The sequence below is a fragment of the Colossoma macropomum genome, unplaced genomic scaffold (assembly GCF_904425465.1).
Source record: "Colossoma macropomum unplaced genomic scaffold, Colossoma_macropomum, whole genome shotgun sequence".
Classification (NCBI taxonomy): Eukaryota; Metazoa; Chordata; class Actinopteri; order Characiformes; family Serrasalmidae; genus Colossoma; species Colossoma macropomum.
The window spans coordinates 59056285-59073463 of NW_023494792.1; the positions used below are offsets into that span (position 1 = coordinate 59056285).

Below are 17179 nucleotides of genomic sequence, written 5' to 3' on the forward strand. Positions count from 1 at the left end.
ATAGAAAGTGTTACCAAAAATCTCAGCAAATCAGTGGGCTGGCAGTGTTTTTATTTCATTTTTATTTAACAGTTTGCCGAATGTGCCATTGTTATTCACAATTTGCCAAAACTGCACCAGCAAAATAGGCACTGAATACTTCAAAAATAATTCTAAATAAAAAGAAGTAGTTTTAGGTAGTTTTCGTTAAACTGTCTCTTTGCTTTTTGTGTAAATGCTGGCCCATATATTGTGGGGGAAGGGGGGTCAGAATGCACACTATGTTGCAGTGCATGATGGGGACTGTAGTGCATCTCAGGGTGAAACGGGCTAATAAGAAGAGAAAACTAAAATAGTATATGCCATATGGGACTGTGTCATGGGCCTGATCTGGCCCATGGGCCTTGTGTTTGACACATGGGCTGTAGAGGATGTGTTAACTTAGTTCTGCTTTAAAAAATCAGCGTAAAACAACATATTTTAATTTGGCCAGAGGTGCCAAACTGTTGCACACGGCTGTAAATATAACAAATACCGAATAGCGAAAGCTCATAATGATCACATCAGACATGGATCATTTAATTTAATTACTTTCTAACTGAGGTGTTTTCATTGAGCTGGAATGTCGATGGAAAAGGAGATGTTTTGATCTGTAGTTCTGGAGAGAAAAATGTTTAATTTAAGGGGTTTGACTGACTCATCCATAGCAGCCAAGGACTTCATGTTCTTACATGCAGTGTCTTCCTCTGTTTCCAGAGGGCCACATAGAGAGCGTCAACCTGGGAGAGAACTATAACTTTTACATGGTGCAGGGGCTTCATTCTGGCACAGAGTACACGGTCACTATCAACCCCATCTTTGTGGACATTGAAGGGCCTGTCACCTCCGCCAAGGCAAAGACACGTAAGTGACAGAAGACCACTCGATTGAATAGCTTCAGCTCTTACAGGAAAGAAGCAATTATGGCAAGATCATGAGATGGAGTAACATCAAAACACAGTGAGCTTAGGAAAAAGAGATGGGAGCAGCTGTCTCAGAGTAAATAAGTCTCTCTGTATCTGTGTATTTGTCTCTTTTTCTCTGTTTATTTATCTTTATATCCACCTATTTTTCTCTCTTTCACTCTGTTTGTCTTCTTCTCAGTGGAGAGCAGTGCAGTGCAGACCCTGAGGGCCACGGCTGTGAGCACCAGCAGTGCTGTAACCTCATGGAACGCTGTTCCCGGAGCCACCGGATACAGACTGGCTTGGGGTCCAACAGCAGGTACCACAGTAAAAACTCTGTCATTACTCAGTAAGGCTGGACGATATGGTTGAAATGTAACATCATGATACCTGAAGACATTTTAATCACGATATCTACAATATTTAGTTTTACTGAGAAGAAAAATGAATAAATAAATAAAATAAGACATTGACATAAAAGGTGGGCATAAAATTGATGACTTGTTACTATGCAGTTTATGCAGCTACTGTAGGGTTCTCCATAATTGGTATAAATCTGTATTTTGTGATACCCTATATGGACAAAAGTATTGGGACACCTACACTTTACACCCACAGGAGCTTTTATGAATCCCATTCTAAATCCATAGGCATTAATATAGAGTTGGTCCACCCTTTGCAGCTGTAACAGCTTCCACTCTTCTGGGAAGCTTTCTACAAGAAGTTGGAGAGAGTCTGTGGGAATTTCTGCCCATTCATCCAGAAGAGCATTTGTGAGGTCAGACACTGATGTTGGACGAGAGGGCCTGTCTCACAATCTCCATTCTAGTTCATCCCAAAGGTGTTTGATGGGGTTGAGGTCAGGGCTCTGTGAGGGCCAGTCAAGTTCCTCCACACCAAACTCCATGACTTTATGGAGCTGCTTTGTGAACTGGGGCTCAGTCATGCTGGAACAGAAAAGGTTCTTCCCCAAACTGTTCCCACAAAGTTGGAAGTGTACAGTTGTCCAAAATGTCTTGTTCTGCTGAAGCATTAAGGATTCCCTTCACTGGAACTAAGGGTTCTAGACCAACCCCTGAAAAACAGCCCCATATCATTATCCCTCCTCCACCAAACTTTACAGCTGGCACAGTGCAGTCAGGCAGGTAACGTTCTCCTGGCATTCGCCAAACCCAGACTCGTCCAACAGACTGACAGATAGAGAAGCGTGATTCGGTCACTCCACAGAATAAGTTTCCACTGCTCCAGAGTCCAGTCGCGGCGGGCTTTGCACCCCCCCCCCACATTTAGCATTGTGCATTTTGATCTTAGGCTTGTGTGCAGCTGCTCAGCCATGGAAGCCCATTTCTGTGACGCTCCTAATGCACAATTCTTTTGCTGATGTTGCTTCCAGAGGCAATTTGGAACTCTTTAGTGAGAGATTCAACAGAGGATGGACACTGTGTGCTTCAGCACTCGGCAGCCCCTCTCTGTGAGTTTGTGTGGTCTACCGCTTCATGGCTGAGCTGTTGTTGCCCTGAGGTGCTTCCTTTTCACAATAATAGCATGTACAGTTGTCTGGGGCAGATCTAGCAGGACAGAAATTTCACAAACTGGCTTGTGGCAGAGGTGGCATCCTATGAGCTCATCAGTACAACCCATTCTACTGCCAATGTGTATCTATCAAGACTGTAAGGCTATACGCTTAATTTTAGGCACTTGTTATCAATGGGTGTGGCTGAAACACCTGAACTCAGTAATTAGGAGGGGTGTCCTAATACTTTTGTCTATATAGTGTACATGCAATCATTCAGACTGCTAGAAGAATTGAAGATACCAGTGATATACTATATGAAAGTGTATCACGGCTTAATTTATCATGATAATAGTAACGTTGTCATATTGCCCACCTCTACTAAATTCACCGAGGCTGAAGTTGGGATGTTATTTGAAATTCCTGTTCCATGTTAAATGGTGCACCAATTACATTCAGATGCTTCTACAGGTGCCAGAATAGGACTGCTGTTCCATTTAAGGTGGAACAGAAAATTCCAACATAAAGCTGGTGAATTAGAAGCTAACTTCAGCCTTGTTGAAATTAAGACCTGAAATATTTAGTGTCGTTTTTGCTGTGTTAGAAAGCAATAATGACATAGGCTTATCTTCATTTGCACAATAAAAATATTTCAGATTTACTTTGGTTGTTGAAAATGTCTCTTATTAAATGTGAAGGGAATACTGTTTACCTACAAAAATAGTTTACTTAAGCATCTAAAATGATTGCATTTGAATTCTATGTATAACATTACATATATTGAAACCGTGAGAAAATTTAATAATACCATGATATAAATTTTAGCCCATATCACTCACTACTAAGAGTTTGTACATATGCATGCAGGACTGCATGTACGCACTACAGGGAGGGGAACCACAGTATGAATTTGCTGTCACCTCTGAATCCCCCCCTCTGAAAAGAGAGCCTTTGAAGAAAGCTCCGGCAGCCCGTGCGCCTGTCAGTGCTGACGCGCTGTTACCCTCCACATAAAACGAGCAACCTGTGGACACGCAGTAAAGAAAGGAAACACGGTGACTCACAGTTACGGGCCTGGCATAAAGATAAGTTTAAATCAGGACCTGTGCTTCAGAGAGAGAGAGAGGGCGGAAGGAGAAATAAAAAGAAAAAAATGGAGGAGGGAGGAGGAGTTGAGGGGATTGATCAAGACAAGATGAAAGATCAGAGATGGCCAAGTTCACCTCACATCGCTTCACTTTTTTTTTGTGCGTGTATAATTATGTCTATATTTGAAGTTGCTTTCATGTCGTATACGTCTCACTCTTAACTCATCTCTGTGTTCCCTGCCTATCTGAGTTATCCGGAAAGGGAAATATTAAAAATAGCAGGCGGTGACGATAGTTTGTATAACCCAGTGTGTGTACTTTATAGAATTTGTTGGAAGGGATCGTCCCAGGCAGCTGGCTCTGAACGGCAGCACCACGGAGTATGTACTGAAAAACCTGGCCTATGACACGGAGTATGTGATCTCCCTCTATGTGCTCTTCGGCTCTGTGGTGGGACCCGGCATCACTGCTACCTTCAGGACCTGTAAGCACTCAGACACACGCACAGTGCCCATAGCATGGTTTACCACTGCCAATCCTGTGACAATGACCAAATGTTTTATGCCCTCTACCTGTCATCTGCACCAGGGTTTCTCAAACAGTGGTCCATAAAAGCACCCTCTGGTGGTCCTTAGGCCTTTACGGAGGGGGGAGCCAGCGGTCTTTAGAGGCCAGTGATGGCACTTTATGTTATAAAAGTCAGTGATAAAAGAATTAACGTAATAATACGAAGGAAATATGAAACAGTAGACAATATTAACACCCAGCGCTTCACTCATTCACTCACAAGTGACTGGTATAAACATTGGGTTTCCGAAACATCTTAATTTGCCATTGTTGCGCTTAGTTTTTGGTATAAAACAAGCTTTCGATAGTCTAATCTGCTAAAATATTATATTCTGTGTTACATGTTGTACATAACTGTGCTACAGTGTTCAACTACAACAGCCTTAATGTCAACAATGCACTCAAACAGACAAAATGTTTGAAATTAGATGAAATAACAGGGGAAATCAGGTCGCTGCTGTGCTCTCCTCATTCGGTATTCAGTTAATGAACATGCATTTTATTTTAGCCTAACGTGAAGATCAAGAAGGAGCAGAGAAATAAATATACCCTGCCCTCATTTGCATCCAAAAATAGATTCAAGAGATTGCTAGGTTGATGTTGTTTTTATTTTTAATAATAAATAAACTACACACTCTCAGAAATAAAGGTGCTAAACTGTCACTGAGGTAGAGCCCCTCGTGTCACTGGGGTGGGACCCCTCTTGTCACTGGGGTGGTTCCCTCAAGGGTACATCTCAGTACCTTTAGTCAGGGAACATAACTGAACCATAATCCACTGAAATGATATGTTCTAAGCTGTACTGACTCCACACACCCCGTCTCGACTCCAGGCTTTTATTTTATTGTTCTGTTTTAAAACATTCGGTTATGAAAAGGTACAAATACGAACTTTTCACCTGGAAAAACTGATTTAAGGTTTACAATTGGACACTGTTTGTTCCTTGATGAACGAAAAATGTACCTGAACAGAACCTTTATTTCTAACAGTGCACGAAATGGACAATCTAATGTTTAAGCTGTTGTTCAGGTAATAACTCTCAAGTTTTCTGTGTCAACATTCAAGAGGGTTTAAAGCAAAAATGACCCCCCACCACCCTGGGGGCCTTCATGCTTTATAGTAATAAATAGGTGGGCCTTGAGGTGGAAAAGTTTGAGAACCCCTGTTCTACACAGTCTCACTTTTCAGATCATGATCCTGGTTAGGGATGCACCAAACAGGGGGACTGTGGGCCAATGCCGATATCAGATATTTGTAATGTACATATCTGCCAATGCCAATTCATACAGATTTATAAAATGTGGAAATTTGGTGTACATCTATCTGGATTATCATGACATAGAAACATGACCTTTATTTATAGAGGATCATATATAAAGTAAAATGAACACAATGCAGGCATTTCAGTGTAGGAGCCCAGCGACATCTTAATGTTCTGTACAATAATGTACAATAAATACAGTCATATAAAAATGTTTTGTTGATTTTCTGGGTGAAAATAAGTTAACGCATCTTCTGCAGTGAACACACTTGGAAGTGGCATTTTTCTGCAAATTTGATCATCAAAAAATATCGGATATTTGAATCGGCCCAGAGTTCTCATACCAGCACCTCCCTACTGTGCAGCCCTATCAGGTATTCTGCAGTGAGTGAATAGAGTGTAGAGTTTAGCATCAGTATAGCTGAACCTCAAGCTGCTGCCCTCTGCCTGATTGTTCCCAGCTCCCCTCGGCTATGTGTCAAATTTCAAGGTGACATCCTACACCAGTTCCTCTATCAACGTGGAGTGGAGCCCCATCGTAGGAGCCACGGAGTACCAACTGACCTGGAGCTCAGGTAAAGCTGAAACTGATCGACGTGCACCTTTGAAGAGCATGTCTATGCAAGTATTTCACGAAAACAGGACGTCTTAGTATAGCTAGCATCAAAACTATCTAATATGAATGCTCTTTTTGTCTTTTCTTATTGGACACTCTTGATTTTTTACTTAAAAGGCTGATATTCTACACTTTTTCTTGTATTTTATTTTTTTCCCTTAAGATCCGCTCTGTTTGTTTAAATGGCCGGGGCCCACCGCCAGGTTCCTAAATTTTATTACACACTTCTATAACCTCAGAATAGCTCAGCCAGTTTGCACTGAAGTCCCTGTAGTTACTGCATAATAAGCCTTAGTATGTAATAAGCCTGGGATTTTAAGGGGTCAATGCACCAAAAACAGTCACAGTTCATTTATACATGATCAATTTCCAACTTCTATTCATCCCTTAGAATTAAACAGGCTGGTGCCTTTAAGACACATGTAAGATCATATGTAAATGAGCTCTGTTCTGATTGGCTGCCCTGTATTGTACCTCATTCAAAAAGAGCTGACACACTTCTTATAACTTCTGTTTGACTGGGCAGGTTTAAACTGCTGTAGGCTGAGTAGGTGAATGTATGTAAACATATTGTTTTTCATGACATCACAGATACAGTGAATTCAAAACTTTGTATATAGACTATGTGGACTGGGGGGGGTAAAAGATACACTTTGAAATCTTTTTACATATTACTTAAGCTCTTATATTTCAGAAAAGTGAGGGTAATTTTCGTTTTCCATGATATGAGCCCTTTAATCCATGCCATATGCATTTTGATTGCAACAGCTCTACTGGCTTTCTTTATGACACTGACTTGTGACCTCTGTGTTTTGTCTCTCAGAGGGAGTAAGTCCACACCACCATTATCTGGACCACAGTGTTTTACAGCACAGCATTACTCGTCTCCAGCCCAACACACTTTACTTCATCAGCATCCACGCCCTCTATGGCAACACAGAGGGGCCGGAAATCTCTCTCTCGCAACAGACAGGTACTGACAAGCATGAGAACTCAACACTTACAGGTGAAATAATGGTCAAATTGTTATAGGTACACTCAGAAAAGAAGGTTTGAAACTGTAGCTAGGGCAGTTCCCCTCTTGTCACTGGGGTGGGACCCTCCAGGGAACATAACTGAACCATAATCCACTGAAATGATATGTTCTAAGCTGTACTGACTCCACACACCCCGTCTCGACTCCAGGCTTTTATTTTACTGTTCTGTTTTAAAACATTCGGTTATGAAAAGGTACAAATACAAACTTTTCACCTGGAGAAACTTATTTACGGTTCACAATCAGACCTTAAAACCACTGTTGTACCTTTGAAGGTACAATTACATTGTTTGTACCAAAATGTACCAGCACAGTACCTTGATTTCTAACTGTGTAGGAATCTCAGTCTTGTCGATAGTTGGAGCAGAAGAGATGAGAGTAGTAAAGTTTATGCATTTTGTGGCTTACCAGACAGCAATAAATATACAAAGAAGTGGTCAAAGTAAGTGAGTGAAAACTAAACGTCTTCCTGAGAAAGTGTCCTCTTATGCGCCTGGTGTTTTCCTCATTATCTTCCTTAGACATTCTTCAGCTGAGATGGGATGTTTTAGACTGATGTGCATTGCTACAGGTTACTTTGTCTGCTTTGCATGACAGCAGTTCAGATGGTCCTGGGTGGATGTTTTAAATCCAAACTGCAGTTCTTTGTTCACTGCTGATCACTTTAAAAGTACACAGCACCTAAATGAATGGGAGATTCTATCAAAACAGGACAAAATGACTGATTGTGGCTCATGGACACTAATTTAAAGCTTAAATTACAGAATACAGCACAGGACCTTTCTGTCCGAGACCAACTCGACCCACCAGCACCAAACCTGACCAGAGTATACATAAAATTCTGTCTAAAACTCACCTGAACTGGCCCACCATCTCTCAAAGTGCTGAATAAAACCTGGTACTGCTAAAGATTATTGCCAGTTAAATTACTGCATTAGTCGTAATTAGATCATGGTAAAATAAAACAAAATAGTATGATAAGATAAAATAATCAGCTGTCCAAAATTCAAAGAGAGTTCCACCAATTTTTTAAATTTCTGCGTAAGTTATTCAAAGTGGTTTGGTGTGAAAAGGTTCATTGTGGAGATATTTACCAACTCTGATTTCTTTACAATGGTGGTGATAGGAACCAGGGGTCACCACGACTACAACACAAATATAGCCATTTTATTTACTATCCAGAACCACCAGTGTTATATTACATGCGTCTTCTGAGTTTGATGTAATGTTGATAATAGTGAAATCTGAAAAAAGAAGTTTTCTTTGGGTCTGTTTTGCCTTTTGCCATGCATGTATCTCTCCACCATTAAGTGATTTAGGTCAAAAACGTCAAAGCTATTGTAAAACTATGCATCAGACATCAGGCAGTGAATTCATAACCATTTCATGTAGTAACTTTCTGTGAGGGAGCTTTTAGAGGTGGACGTCTGGTTCCTATCAGCACCACTGTGAACAATTCTGACTCTCATTTCTCTAGAATGGAGCGTCTTACACCAAACCACTCTCAACGACTTTACATCTTAACCATTTAATTATGCAGCAAATTAAAAAAAAAAAAATTTAAATCCCACTTTAACAAATTTGTTCATCAAGCAAGCGCTGTTCCCAAGCTGTGTGGTGCTGATATAGAGTTGTTCACCTGTTAAATCTCAAAGCTCTATTTTTAACATAGAACATGTTACGTATAATACATTGAACATTAAACGTCCTTTTGGCTGCACTAAACTGTATTGATTCACTGTTGATTTCCCACTCATCCATTTTCTCACAAGCCTTGTGGACCTTGTGCACTTCAGTGCTAAATTTTTGAGTTGAGTGAGTTCAGCATGGCAGATTTAAAACTATGGTAAGTAAGGTTACTTTCAGGTAATGAAAGTAGGCAAGGCAAGTTTATTTATATAGCACCTTTCATACACTGCTGTCATTCAAAGTGCAAAGAAAATACAGAGTCGTTTAAAAAAGTAAAGAAGAATAGAAATTAAAAACATGATTAAAAGAATAGATTTAAAAGATAAAATTATTAAATTAATAAATTAATGAAAATTAAAAGTTAGATTAGGATAATAAAGTGCCGTTACAGAGGAAAAGGGGTTAGAAATGCTAACAGTGTTTAAACTGAGCTGAAAGCTGCTCAAACAGGAACGTTTTGAGCTTGGATTTAAAGTGTCCAGTGTCAGGGCTCTTCTGATGCTCTCTGGGTCCATTTAAGAGCAGCGTAGTAGCTAAACGCTGCTTCTCCATGTTTAGTCTTCACCTTCAGGACTAACTGACCAGTTCCTAATGATCTGAGAGTTCTGCTCAGCTCATATCGCTGCAGCATATGAAATAAATCCGCTGCTCCTGCACCACTGAGCGATTAATAGTATCTTAAAGTCTATTATGTAACAGACTGGTAGCCAGTGTGAGGATTTAAAAATATTGTGTATTCCTTCTTTTACTCCTAGTGAGACTGTGGCAGCTGCATTCTGAATCATCTGAAGCTCTTTGATTGTGTTTTTTGGGAGTTCAGTTAGGAGACCATTACAGTGATCAATCCTGCTAGAAATAAAGGCGTGGATGAGTTTCTCCAGCCCTGCTTTAATCAGAACATCTCGGATGTTGCTGATGTTCTTAAAGTGATAAAAAGCTGATTTGGTCACTGCTTTGACATGACTGCTAGAACTGAGATCCGAGTCCATTAGTACACCAAGGTTACATACTAGTTCTTTGGATTTAACCACTTATACTCGTAGGCATATTTCGTTTTTTCCATCTGAATTTACATGCCCAAATCGTAAGGCAAATTATTCAGTAACTGCATGAAATAACTGTAAATTTATGTTTTTTTTGTAAAAGTTTCCCTCAGCTGAACAGAAAATGTGTTTTATGATCACACATATTGCTGTATTCTTACAATTTACTGATAAAAGCCAAAAATCTTAGACGCTCTTTGTATTTTTTTATAAAAGTAATTTTTACAGAGCAGATCACTGAAGAGACGCCATCTGTTTATAGTTTATAGCTCAGATTTGTGGAAAAATGGGTCGACTTTCAGTAGAAAAGAAAAAATTGTTGAGTTCAGCTTCTTTTATTATAAGGGTTTAAAATGACATCACCCATCTATTTGACTGGAAAGAAGACAGTTACAGCTCTCATACAACACCCACCTTCTGAATGAAGTGCGTTTTGGAACCACCAGTGGTCCCAAGGGCTCTTGAGTCCAGATAGACAGCTAGCCTGTGCCTCTCATTACTATTCCCAAATAAAATAATCATTAATTCAACTGCAGAAAGTTTTATCCCATCCAGGTAGTGACTAGGCACTTACAAAGTGAGTCAAGGGGACCATAGTTGTTTGGGAAGAGGGCCAAGTAGATTTGAGTATCATGAAGTAGAGAAGAACAAAGTAAGGAGTAAAACAATTGCAGGGGGAATGTAGGTAAAATATGTCAAAAAATCAACGTGATTTTTGACACATATTTGGGAAATTATGTCCAAATCCGATCCCATATTTAAAGCTCTAGGCTGATTGACTGAGCCCTCCATTCTGTGTGGAGTCCTCATAGACTCCTCCACATATCAGGTTGCATATCAGTCTGTGCGCATCAGTGCGCGATGAATGACTTGGTGACAGCTCTTACTTAACAAACCCATAAGAGGAAATAGCTGATCAGTTAATTGAGGGTTTCAGGAACAGACAAGGAAGAATTCGGACAGGTTCCGCCTGTTGTTCCCACAGCAACGCCTGATATTGGCTGATTGATTGACAGCTCCTGTATTTTTAGCCCCCAAGTTCAAGCTGCAGCTGTCTTAGGCAGCGTGTGTTTTAACTTTAGTTCCGTGTGTGTGACTGCTGTCAGCATGACTGTTATCATCCCGTCCTGCGCTGAAGCGTCTGTACTTTTTTCAGAGCTGCTCACTGTGAAAAGCAGCGACCACCTACTGTTCAAGACTAAACTAAGCCCATTTTTGTTCTCATCTAAAATGCAACATTTTTAGCAAGACACTTTACACTTTCTATCAATAGCAGAGGAGAAAAATAACATAGTATCAGAAGATAAACCATCTATTTGTACCTTACATTTCTAGTGAATAATGACTACAACTAACAGTTTTAGGTAGTTAAATTCTGGAATGTATGTTCATGAGTCAGAATACAGGGTAGCAGCAGCCGTACTGTACTCATAATACAGTCAGAGATCACTCTGTTTATTCAGTTTCCAGTCAAAACAGTCTTTAAGTAAACATTATTCATTTTTCAGTGTCAGGTAAACAAACATAAAACATGTATTTAACAGGAAATTATTCATAAGCCTTCAAGTGGCTTGACTACATAAGTACAATAAGTATATAAGTATAATATCAAATCTATCAGTATTTAATTTGTCTTTATGTTTGTAAACCTATTGCAGTTGTAACTCTTCTGTCCTTCCAATCTTCCAATCTCCCAACTAGTTACGGCTGCATCCTCTCAACAAAAGCTGTTCACAAATGAGTCACATTATGTTGTCCTTCAAAGAGACCCTAACATTCACATGAGCAACTACCCAAACTTCCCATTTCTCTGTCAATTACAGCATTTGGCAGACGCTCTTATCCAGAGTGACTTACAGTTTGATCATTTTACCCAGGTAGGTGAAGGTAGTGTTAGGAGTCTTTCCCAAGGACTGTTGTTGGTATAATGTTGAGTGCTTACTCAGGCGGGGGACTGAACCCGAGTCTACAGCGTGTAAGGCAGAGGTGTTACCCACTACACTATACCAACCCACACTAAATTTTAAATGCACATGAGAGTGAATGACTGAAGGAGATGCTTTCGGGAGATTAGATATGGGATAATCCACCTGCATAAGGAAGGAGAAAGTCAAAAGAAAATGACAAAAGCCCTGGAACTGGAGCTCGAAAACTGATAGAGAAAAAATAGAGAAAGAGATAGAGAAAATGTGTCTCTTAAAAACCACCTGGAAGACCTGCTCGACACCAAAACTGCCCCCATCAGATGAACAGCACCTAAAGCTTTCATCTCTGAGAGACAGGAGAAAATCAAGCTGCTTCAGATCTGAAAACATCCACAGGTGTTTCTGTCCATCCTTCCACTGTGAGAAGACGACTCAGCGCTGTGGGTCTGAAAGGATGTGTAGCTGTTCAAGAAGAACCTCACTGAGAAAAGGAGACAGGAACAAAAGAAGACCACCTGCACAAGAACACAGAAACTGGGCGTCTGAGATCTGGAGCAAAGTTCTGTGGACTGATCAGTAGAGCCCTGCTGGTGACGTAATGTGTGCCCACACCATATTAACGTGTGGGAATGACATCCTAATGTGTGGCCACGACTTAGTAAGGCATAGGAATGAGATAATTAAGTCGTGGCCATGACTTAAGAAGGCATGGGAACGAGATCATGCCATAGTAAGTCAAGGCCACGACTTAATTATCTTGTTCCCATGCCTTACTAAGTCGTGGCCACACATTATTTTTATTTATACAGGATGTCACCGGCGGGGCTCCGTAGAAATCTGTAATTGGAACTGCTTGGTTTGTGAGACGCAGTTCCTAAGACTGAACTTTGGAGGTGTGTCTGCAGATTCTTTGAGAAACTGAAAGTGAGTCTCCTGAAAAGAAAGGAAGCTGTAATAAAGGTGAAGAGTGACTCACTGAATACTGAAAAAATATAGTTAGTTCTTGAGGTTTCTGTGTAATTATTTCTGTTTGTTTCTGCTAAATATTATAATATGTTTTCTGCTTTTTATCTTATGGTGAAAAACAAATAACTTGTACTTAATGTCTGTTTGATGGGAAACTAAATAAATGAAGAGTGGTCTCTGACTTTTTGCCCCGTACTGTACATAACTTACGTAGCCTATGTTTAAGATATGCTTATGGTAGTCAGGCTCCCTCTTTGCTCCATTCATTTTAACTAATCATGGCTTTCTCTCGTTAAGATAATCATCATCCTAAGTGTTTTACTTTATTGATAAGATAATCCTTTATCAGTCCCACAGCAGGGAAATTCACAGTGCTACAGCAGCAAAGGGAGAGCAAGGCACTCAAGAAAAGAAGTACCAAGATGAGAATTAACAAACAGTTCATTTCAGTTTGTTACTTATTGCAGTATAGACAACATATCGCTGCTGTCAGAACAAAACCTCGTATCTCCATTTTTGTCATTTTTCAGTTTTTGACATAGTTTAAAAATTATGTTGCCTTTTTTCATTGTGTGTAAATTTCATGATGAATGAACCGAAAGAAATGGCCCAAAATGACTAGGAAAAGATGTCTGGTTCCATTGACTTTAAAAATAAAGTACGTTTTTGCCTTTTCCTGTAAAGTCACCATTTTTTAGATACAAGGTTTTGTTCCGACAGCAGCGACATATATAACAAGGATATTTTACCTGAATTGCACATGTATTGCAATCAATATTGAGTATTGATTATATTGCACATGGGCATTGTGATGAATTAACAATACCAACTTTATAAATACAGCAGCGAAAATCTTTACACTATAGGAATATTTTACAATTTACACTTTTGCAACTTATATAATGCTAGTCAGTGAGGATCAGCCAGTCTGCACTGTTACAGCAGAGAGACTGGTTTTAGATGGCAGTTTCAGCAATTCCTGACTGGCACTTTTGTGAAATAATAATACATTTACACATTTGTTGTGATGTTCCGTTTGATCTAATTTGGTCAGTTTTCCTTTGGCAGCTTCCTTGACCGATTCAGATCAGATTGAGACAGTGAGGGAAGTGAAAGTGGTTGATATTGGCATGAACTCTTTCACCCTGGCCTGGAGGAAAACACCTGGGGTTACAGGCTACAAAGTCACCTGGAGCCCTTTTCATGGTGCGTACTAAGATCTCTAACTCCCATTGATTGATGTTTCCATAAGCATATTATACTTTGTCCATTGTTTAATGCTGTCCCTCATTTCCTTAGGAGGAGAAGAGAAAAGTGAGATGGTTTCCTCGTCCATCACGTCATACACCATCACTGGACTGCCAGCCAGCTCTGCCTACAAGATCCAGGTCACGTCAGTGGTGGGGCAGCGAGAAGGAAGTTCCGCTACGGTGACAGCACGGACCTGTGAGTCCAGTCCCTTCAAACATGAAGAATAATCTGATAAAATGACTGCTTTATAACTATTAACACTACATGCACGTTTCCATATGTACTGTTTTTCTTACATTGTATTTGGAAGAATGTAGAAATACTTGGCTTGAAAGTAGAAATTGCTGAAATCTCCAAAACAGTATCTTTTTAGAGGAGAGGAAAAGCTGCCTTAACATCTGTTAATGTACTTTTTTTTTTACCCAATTTTCCTCTAATTTGGCCATAGCCATTTCCCAAATAGCTAGGTTTCCCTTGCTCACACGGTGTTCCCAAGCTGGGAGGGTGAAGGCTAACATGGGTTTCCTCTGAGATGTGTGGAGCTCCACCAGATCTTCTTGAACGGCTGCTAACACAATGTCATTGGACACCTCAACATGCTTGAAGGAGAACACAACCTATCAATGCTGCACATCCACTTAGAACTTCACCTCATCCTGTTCATTTCAGTGAAGAGCTGTGCCACGCAGTGAAATGGCAGAGGGATGAGAAGAAGAAACTACAGCCCTCTTTCTCTTCTTTTAAACCATAATCATGGAAATATCGGGCTTTATATGGAACTCTTGACAATGAAGATTTGAAGGGGGATGTTTAAGGTGTATGAGCAGGAAGGCAAAATTGAAACTATACGGAGCTCATAGGTTATTTATTACGGTAGCTAGTTTGCGTGTGAGGTTAACCCCTTACCAGGCCAAGTTTCATTACATACTTCTATAAACTAAGAAAGCTCCTTTAATTTGCATTGAAGTAGTTACTGAATAATACGCCCTAGTATGTAATAAGCCTGTAATGTTAAGGGGTTAAGTGAGCTAACTTGTGTGGACAACTGCTAATTTTGACGTCAAATTATGCTGATATGATTTGTCACTCTATGCTAAAAGCTGGTGATGCCTGTGAGTTCAGTTGTGCATGTGCAGTACTCAAATGTAACAGCTAGAGCCAGCAGCGTCTAGCCCTCCGAAAAACAAAACAAAAAGAAGAAGAGGTCAAGCAATCATAGCACTGGGTTCATTCCCTGGGATGATGAATGCGTAATGTAAGTCATTTCAAGAGACCGCAAATCGACAGCAACACGAAATGGTTTTTATCCCTCTCGTTCCCCCTCCTCACTCCATCTGGCTGGGTACACAGGGGACAACAGTGCTTTTATCTCCTTTGCAAAGGGATTTTAAGCTGCAGAACACGTCACACAGGGTTGCCAGATTTGCAGCTTTCCCAAAACTTCCTGTTAGTCCAAAAGTGCAGTGCAGATGGAAATGACACTGTTGTGGGTGCGTTTTCTGCTTGAACAACTTTCTAAATGAAATGCCGCCACAGAAAAAGGTTTGCAAATGAAAATGAATCGTCTTTTGAATGTATTTTGGCAACCCATTCTGTTTCTGCAGGGCACGAGTGGCATGGCTGCACGACTAACCAAAACTGGTTTACAAGGTTTCCTTATGACAGTGATGAAATAACCACTAAATAACAGCAACTTTATTATATGTGGTTTTTAATAGCTTCATCTGAGTTACTGTGTTTGCTCTGTTTGAACTATTTGATCTGGTTTGCTTTCATGGTACAGTGGACCTGCCTAAAGTGACTGGTTTCAGTGCTCTGAACACGACTGATGACAGCACTACACTGAACTGGACCAGCGTCACAGGAGTTTCAGCGTACCTCCTCTCCTGGAGGCATATATCAGGTCTGAGACACGCTCCTCCTCTTAAAAAAATAGTGTACTGGAGCCACTTTTTCATTTCACTTTTCCACTTCACTGAATCTGTTGTGTTGCCAAATATGTTACCAAATCTATTACTAAATAAGAAAACGCAAAAATGTGTGTTTTATTTAAGCCATATCCTGAGCTTTTCCGACTCATGGCCCACAAAAACAACCACAAAAGCTTATACGGTCCACAGGAATATTTAACTGATCAGATTTTTTTTCTCTGACTCACCTAAAGCTTTTTTGGCAGCTACCGAGAAGCTGGATGTCATTCTGAAGAGAGGAAAGTTGCTTCTAGCTTTATCTGACAGGTCTAGATGCATATCTACTATGTTTTGTTGCCAAGTGACTGTGAAAATTGATGGATTTCAAAACCTTATTTTAAAAGAGGTGTGTAAATTAGTCCCGACGATGTCTGATACCGTAGTATGCTCTGGCCCCATCCCAGTTTGACGTGGCACCGAAATCTACAGCAGGTTATGGTCGCTGAACTGCTGGTTGTCCAAGTGGTGCTCAGAAAACAATGTGGGATTTGTAGATAATTGGTTTTGAGGGCAAGCCTGGTCTTTTGAGTAGGGATGGTGTCCACCCCTCGCAGGAGGGTGCTGCTCTCATTTCCTGTAGCATTGGTCGTAGTCTCTTAGGTAGCCATCAGTGTAGGACAGTCAGTTGCTGACAAACCAGGGCCAAGGCCAGGCAGCAGAGCATAGCTTCCACCCAGTTGTGTCAGTTCCCCGAATAAAACAAAGCATCAAAAGTCCTCGAAAAGTTTATTTGTTCTACTAATTTAATCAATTTCAGACCAGTTAAACCAGTTTGCAATGACAGCACCTTTGGTCTAAAACTAGGATGGCTTAAGAGCTTTTACATCTAAGGCCATCATTGTAAATTAAATTATTACTGATCATGATTTTGATGCTCTGTGCCTCACAGAAATGTGGATTAGACCTGATAAATACTTTGCTCTAAATGAAGACACCCCCACAGGCTACAATTATGCGCACAGCCCTTGGTTACGTGGCTGGGGTGGAGGTATAGCAACCTTTTCTACAAATGTTGTAGGCATTTGTTGTAAAAACCACCATGTAAATAAATAAAATAAACCTTGATTTGTTATTCATTTTCAAGTCTCACACAGGTAAAGCCCAGCACTGGACATTCACTGCTGTATTCTCTTCGTTTTGGTTTACGCTTGGTTTTCTCTGTCTGAGATACGGTGGATGCTTCACTTTTAGATAATCCAGCCTCTGGATCATAATAACCATTTATTCACGATGGATGAGTTCCATATGATTGAAAAGTAAAATGTTTTTACATTGACTTGCTCTGAAAATATAAACATAACTGCTAGCATTTTGCCAGAAAACTCCCTGAG

General features: G+C 40.3%; 1 protein-coding gene across 5 annotated transcripts in view; it reads left to right on the forward strand.

The window, feature by feature from the left end:
- Nucleotides 1–17179, forward strand: part of col7a1l (collagen type VII alpha 1-like) — a 161684-nt gene that overhangs the window by 47544 nt on the left and 96961 nt on the right. For all 5 annotated transcript variants that reach the window (XM_036577680.1, XM_036577679.1, XM_036577678.1 and 2 more), the window contains 8 exons: nucleotides 736–882; nucleotides 1123–1242; nucleotides 3850–4008; nucleotides 5814–5927; nucleotides 6792–6941; nucleotides 13696–13833; nucleotides 13927–14073; nucleotides 15662–15781. In XM_036577680.1, coding sequence (XP_036433573.1) covers nucleotides 736–882; nucleotides 1123–1242; nucleotides 3850–4008; nucleotides 5814–5927; nucleotides 6792–6941; nucleotides 13696–13833; nucleotides 13927–14073; nucleotides 15662–15781 — 1095 coding nt within the window. The remainder of the gene's footprint in view (nucleotides 1–735; nucleotides 883–1122; nucleotides 1243–3849; nucleotides 4009–5813; nucleotides 5928–6791; nucleotides 6942–13695; nucleotides 13834–13926; nucleotides 14074–15661; nucleotides 15782–17179) is intronic.